Source organism: Zingiber officinale, chromosome 1A (genome assembly GCF_018446385.1).
Source record: "Zingiber officinale cultivar Zhangliang chromosome 1A, Zo_v1.1, whole genome shotgun sequence".
Lineage (NCBI taxonomy): Eukaryota > Viridiplantae > Streptophyta > Magnoliopsida > Zingiberales > Zingiberaceae > Zingiber > Zingiber officinale.
The window spans coordinates 49,629,093-49,635,311 of NC_055987.1; the positions used below are offsets into that span (position 1 = coordinate 49,629,093).

The 6,219-nt window shown below is 34.1% G+C and overlaps 2 protein-coding genes across 4 annotated transcripts; one reads left to right on the top strand and one right to left on the bottom strand.

Annotated features, from left to right (window-relative positions):
• The first annotated feature begins 1,123 nt into the window (after positions 1 to 1,123).
• Positions 1,124 to 1,865, top strand: LOC122003314 (ferredoxin C 1, chloroplastic-like). The gene has a single exon (XM_042558541.1). It carries the CDS (start codon positions 1,179 to 1,181, stop codon positions 1,647 to 1,649), a length of 471 nt encoding a protein of 156 aa, XP_042414475.1. The 5' UTR covers positions 1,124 to 1,178; the 3' UTR covers positions 1,650 to 1,865.
• Positions 1,866 to 3,033: 1,168 nt separating this feature from the next.
• Positions 3,034 to 5,815, bottom strand: LOC122024724 (autophagy-related protein 8C-like). Of its 3 annotated transcripts, none has more exons than XM_042583417.1 (6): positions 5,711 to 5,815; positions 5,540 to 5,589; positions 4,672 to 4,727; positions 4,549 to 4,601; positions 3,408 to 3,526; positions 3,034 to 3,300 (listed from the first exon to the last, which is right to left on the bottom strand). In XM_042583417.1, exons 2-6 carry the CDS (start codon positions 5,574 to 5,576, stop codon positions 3,287 to 3,289), a joined length of 279 nt encoding a protein of 92 aa, XP_042439351.1. In that variant the 5' UTR covers positions 5,577 to 5,589; positions 5,711 to 5,815; the 3' UTR covers positions 3,034 to 3,286. The 3 variants fall into 3 exon arrangements, with proteins under 3 accessions (XP_042439351.1, XP_042439333.1, XP_042439342.1); XM_042583399.1 differs by having other exon boundaries at positions 3,034 to 3,326; XM_042583408.1 differs by having other exon boundaries at positions 3,034 to 3,326; positions 5,540 to 5,604; positions 5,711 to 5,781.
• Between the last annotated feature and the right edge of the window lie 404 nt (positions 5,816 to 6,219).

The window sequence follows — 6,219 nt, forward strand, 5'->3', positions numbered from 1 at the left end:
GGATCATACGGTGGAAGCTTCCACCGTCACATCCGAGATATGCTCGGACGATTGCGGAATGGCGTCAGAGGTACTTTTCTGACATAGGCTCGTTAAGGTATATTTGGGGAAGCGTGCACGCATCGAGAAACGTGTCCGCGCCTCCCCGGGGTCCTATATAAGGACCCCCAGATTTCGACAAAGGTATGTACACATCTCTATTGTAGCCACATTACGCTGCTTCTCTCGTTGCCTTACTTGAACGTCGGAGGGACGTCGTCGGGAAACCCCTCCCGGCTCGGCTTCTTTGCAGATTCGCCGGAGGCCTACACCACCAGTCGGAGACAGCGGAGCGTGTCACGTTCCCAGTGTCCGTCGACTCAGCGCTCGCACAGGATCATAGAATAAAAATAAAATGTATAAAATTTAAGTTTAATAATATTAGATGCAATGAGATAATTATTTAGATAGAGAGATGATAAATCATTTATGACTAAGAATTTTAAGAATTTATAATCATTTTTTAGAATGTGTCTTTCAAATATAAGTAAGATAGTTGAAATGGCAAAGAATGTTAGATGTTCATTGTGATCATAAAGTAGATCTAAAACTTAAAGATAAATTTTATATAACTATAATTAAAATTACTATGTTATGCGGAGTTTAATATTGGATTATGACTTGAACACATGAATAAGAAATGAATTATTAAAGATAAGAATGTTTAAGTAGATACAAAGATGGACTAAATATAAATATTTTTTAAAAAAACCAGAGCTATAGCTATTAATTCAAGACGACATTTTTAAGCTGGTAAAAATATGTTAAACGATTAATAAATGCTCCAATTATGAAATGTAAATGGTAACAAATGTGTAGAGGAAGAGAAAAATAAAAAAAAACTTAATTAATAATAATAAATAAAATAAATTTATTTAAATATAAATAATAATATAATATAGAATGAACTGATGATAAATAAAGTTCCATATACCCGAACTCATTTAGGATAATAATTGTATTTATTCTATTAATGAGTGGTGTTCTGAAAACGCATAGTATAAGGTGTAAAGTGAAATTTTATCTATAATGTTAGTTAATACATATTTATTACTAAGCCGGAAAATATATAAATAAATAAAGATAAAGCGATCGCCTTTTTCTCACCTTATCCGCTCCGACGAAGCCGCTTCTCAACAATGGCGACGGCGCTTCTCCACTTCTCCGCCGCATCGGCCGCCTCCACTCCCCTCTACACCACTCCCATTTTCCCCCGAGGGCTCCCTTCCTCTGCCGCCCGACTCCACTGCCCCCCACCATCTGTCCGACGGCGGGGGCGAGCATCGATGATGGCGAAGGCGTACAAGGTGACGATCGAACACGAGGAGGAGGCGCGGACGGTGGAGGTGGAGGAGGACGAGACGATCCTGGGGCGGGTGCTGGAGGAGGGACTGGCGGTGCCACACGACTGCAAATTGGGGGTTTGCATGACCTGCCCTGCCCGGCTGGTGAGCGGTACCGTGGACCAGAGCGACGGTATGCTCAGCGACGACGTCATCGAGAAGGGATACGCCCTCCTCTGCGCCTCCTACCCGCGCTCCGACTGCCACATCCGCACCATCCCCGAGGAGGAATTGCTCTCCCTCCAGCTCGCCACCGCCAACGATTGACGTAAGCCCTAGTACTCGAGTCGTTGATTTCGCCGATGAGGGGCAATTAAATCAGTATATATATATATATATATATATATATATATATATATATAAATTGCATCTTTAGTCTTTTTGATAGAGCTTTATGGTTGGTTGTTCATGATCTGCTTTCTTTGGTTTGGGACCTTCTCATTGTTCTTGACTAATGAACATAATAATGTCTTATGTTGTTCAGCCATTGATGTAAGTTAAAATAATTATATTTAGGACATTAAACCTCTTAAAAAGCTTTCTGCCACATCATTGTCACATCAAAAATTAAAAATCTTACTTCTTTTAATAACCACTCTTTATTATCATAAAACATCTCTCTTTTAAAAATTTTATTTTTTTCAAAAATTCTTTCTTTATTCTCTTTCCATTATTTTTTTTTTAAACCTGGTCCCAAAATTTTGATACAAGTTTATAAAAAAAATTATAAACCACACCTATATAGTGGAGGAGGGATTTATATTGAGAGATTTATAGCATAAATTATATGCTATAAATCTCCCACTGCAGATGCCCTTATAAGATTATTTCCTTAGGCATTTATAAATTAATTATTGTCATGTTTTGTTCATGGACAATGCTTAAGACTTCATAAGTACTTTTAAATCTTCCATTGAATTTAAAATGCTTTAAGAAATCTATCATGATTTTAGATTGATCAAATTGAATAGTTTTAGTTTTGGCTAGTGTTATTTGGTCATTTTTAAATGTTCCATTAAATTTAAGTTGCTTTAAAAAATCAATCATGATTTTAGATTGGTCAAATTGATTAGTTTTATCCATCATAGCATTTTGATCAAAACACTTTGCTCAAAGGAACCTTAATGGATGACTTTTTATGATCAAAATTGTGTAGACATTTTACACGTTAAGAAAGGCAAATAAGGAAGAATATATTTCAATCTTTTTTCTTTTTGTTGATAATCTAGTCCAATTTCACTAAAAGTAGATTACTTCTCCCCTATTCTCCTATAGATTAAATATTAAAGTTTATGCATACTCAAAAGTAAACCTTCAAAATATTTGTCCTATTTAGGATTCAAACCTTGCTCCTCTTATTGTTCTTATGAATGTTTTACCACTACATCACAACCAAGAGGAGGGCTATGTCAATGGCTTTAGTAAATATAACAATGGAGTACCTAGATTGGTAAATATCAAACCTTGAGTATGTTGTTTGGTAAATTGTTGATAATGTTTTGGAGGGAAAACAGGGTCGATGAGCCCAGCAGACTCAAACAAAATTGTAGCGAAGACAAACATGTATATAAATTTTATCATCAAAGCAAATACTAAGTTCTAGTTGATCGACTGAAGGGATGATACGTGGTCATCTCCAGTTCTAGTTGTGTAAACAAGCAAAGAGAATAATTCAAATGGCATTAACAATGTAGAATAAGGAGGGTTTAAAAGAGTCTTTTAGCCATTTTTTTTTTAAATAATGAACAAAATCCATGTAAATGAAAACAGAAGCTCACTGCAAAGTGATGGAGGAAAGAGGAGACTGTAAAGCAAATCGGATATTATTCACAGATGATATTCTGGATGATTAGTCGGAGCCGAAAGTGTTCTCCCCGCTGTAAGTCATATATAGGAAACCATCCTCATCCTTGTGTTCCTTGTAAATCACAGACAGCGTCGCAGCTACAAGAAAAATATAATCACTCTTCATGATGAGAAAACATGTTCAAACATAAAAATGTAACTTCAGCAATAATATCTTACCTGTGGATGGTAGTGTATTGTCAATGAAGACAAAGATGGCCTTCTCAGCGGAAAGCTTGATCCTCTTGCGAATCGCGTGAACAAATTGTCCCACAGTGAGGTCGGCTGGAGCAAGGTACCTGCGCTAAGTTATACGGCCAAAACAATATCTAGGAATAGTTCATCAGTCGAAGTGAACCTGATAAACCAATCTTGACAAAGTTATCAAATATTAAACTAATCCAGATTCATCAACTCTTATTCTGGCAGCAAAGTAGTGTAATATATAGTAGAGAAAACTAAAAGAGCATCTTCAGCAGGGAAAATTGATTAAAAACTAAAGACTAATAGAAAAACCATGGAAAACAAACTTGTTAAGAATCTGTATGGAAGAATTCTATAGCTCTTGCAAATAAAGGGCAACAAATTACTGCGCCTAGTGGTTACTGCACATCATCATCATCCTTTTGACAAACCATGTTAGTCCTAACATTTTAGTATCAGCTATATGAAACTTTATGAAGTTAAGATTATTTAAATTATTATTATTATTTACATTGACTAACTATTTGGTCTCCCTCTGCCTTAATTCAACTTGTCCAACTATATATTTTATTAGCCAATTTGAATATAGGAGCATTTTTATGATCAATTGGAGCTGCTACAGCTAATTCCCCAGATAGTAATTTTTCTTTAAAACATAGGAGTATCTTTCTAATAACCTCAAACTTACATGTTTAGTTTCTTCATATTTTCTCTATTAACCTTATGATCTTAACACTCCCCCTCACAAATGAATGAAAAAGCAAAAAAAAAAAAAAAGAGACTAAATTCACCCAGCCAAACATTGATCAAGCTTAATAACTGGGCATTGCTTGGATTCAAACTAATATTCTAATACCATGTTGGATTTGTTTGGATGAAGAATCATTCAACAGCTTATTAGTATCATTTTCTTAAATGAGTGAAAAAAATATTCCACCCTAAGAAATAAATGTCAAAATATTGGATGAGTACTTCTTTATAATCTCAAAACAGTACATGATCAGAATGGCGAAGATTTATAGCATTAGCCTGATATTTTTGTGAATAGCCTACAAATTCAACAGATAGCTAAATAAGATTCGATAAAGTTTGTTGAGAAAAAGAGAAAAAGACTAACTTCCTCTTGGTAATGTCTGGAACGTCACTTCTTTGAGCCTTCTCCACAATCACCTACATAAAGAAAAATGAAACGTCGTATCATAGAGTATAGTTTTGTGCGTAACCAGATGTTATCACTTACAGGAATCATATCCGGAAACTTCTCACTGATTTGAGCAGCCTCACCTTTCCTCCATTCTACAATGCAGTTTTTTTTCATAGTGGAACAAAAATGAAACCAACTAGAAAGCCATAGTGTCCAATTTAAGCACTACATATAAAATCATACTAGATGTTTTATAATGCATATGCAACTAGAGAATTAATAGCTAGCTAAACCCCACTTATTCACATTTGTCAAGTTTGTTTAGATTGGATGTGTGCTAGACCATCTAAAAGTTCTCTTCCTCTAATGGTTTCAGGATGAACATGCGACATATATAATTTTTTGAACAATGATAATCACATCTCATCATCAAGCTCCGTTTGTCTCACCTGGGATTACAAAAAACTTATTCCTCCATTGATCCAGCATTCATAAATATTCAATTCAATCAAATCATTTTTCATCAAATTAATTAATGTTTCATTTGGTTTCCTTCTTCCTTTTCCACCTTCCAAAAGTAATAGATGAAATGTAAACTGATATAAATTTATCGAAAGAATCCATACAGCTAGAATGATATTTCAGTTCTGTAATAACCCTAGAAACAAATGTGTTCTGTGTTTGCTAAATAAATAATACAGGAGACGAGTATTCTAATGCAAAAAAATGCCTTCTGCAATCTACCCTAATAAATGTAGAAGAAAAAACATAACTAACTATACAGGAGAGAAATTGTTAAGGCCATCTACAAGAGAGTATTGTAATATATCAGCATTGAAACCCTAACCCAGTCAGAAAGAAGTTGAACAAATAAAATTTCCATCAAGTAGCCTCCTTTTAAGAAAGAAGAAAATAAAGGGCATCAACCACGGCATAGAAAAAAAAGGAGGCAAAAGTCACAAACCAAGAGGATGATCCAGCTTGAATTTACTCGTCGCCATCGATCTCTTTCTCCTGCAATAAAAAAAACTGCGTTGCCACGACAATCTCCGTGAGAAAAGAAATCAAAATAGACGATCGTCCGTGCAGCCAAAATGGCGAGACAGACAAGACAACAAGAGCAAAGATTACGTACCAGGCGCAACGAGAAGGAGATGAAGAGTCTATAAAACTGGGATTTGGGGGAAACGAAGAAATGGATCTTGAAGCACGAAACGGTCCATAAATTTTTTTTAATATTATTTCCATTCGGATAAATTAAAATTTAGATAATTATAAGAAACTTTTGAAAAACTATTTTTTACATTTAGAACTTTTTTAACTTTATATTATTTTATAAATTCAGATTTAGATAATTAAAAGAATATTTTAAACGCTATTTCTTCCTTATATTATAAAATAAGGAGTACAATATTAAGCCTTAGTTAACTATCTAGGACCGATAAAATATTACTTGTACTAGAGGGAACAAAACTTTAATTAAATTGAATAAACCAGTTGAACAAATTCACTTCAATTATTTTAAAATTTTATTTTAAAAAATAGATTATTTTGATTCTAAAATTTATTATTCAGTCAAATTAAATAAATTGAAATAAAAATAATAATCGGTAAATCTCTAAATTAACTAATCCTAAATTTTTA

What these genes read in the sequence shown, in the direction of transcription:
- LOC122024724 (XM_042583399.1), bottom strand. Translation starts at nt 5,576, where the DNA reads ATGGCGACGAGTAAATTCAAGCTGGATCATCCTCTTG. An exon ending in CCAGACATTACCAAGAGGAA is followed by an intron (nt 3,527 to 4,548) that starts GTTAGTCTTTTT and finishes AACTTAGCGCAG; the next exon opens with GTACCTTGCTCCAGCCGACC. An exon ending in CAATACACTACCATCCACAG is followed by an intron (nt 3,327 to 3,407) that starts GTAAGATATTAT and finishes TTTTTCTTGTAG; the next exon opens with CTGCGACGCTGTCTGTGATT.
- LOC122003314 (XM_042558541.1), top strand. Translation starts at nt 1,179, where the DNA reads ATGGCGACGGCGCTTCTCCACTTCTCCGCCGCATCGGCCGCCTCCACT.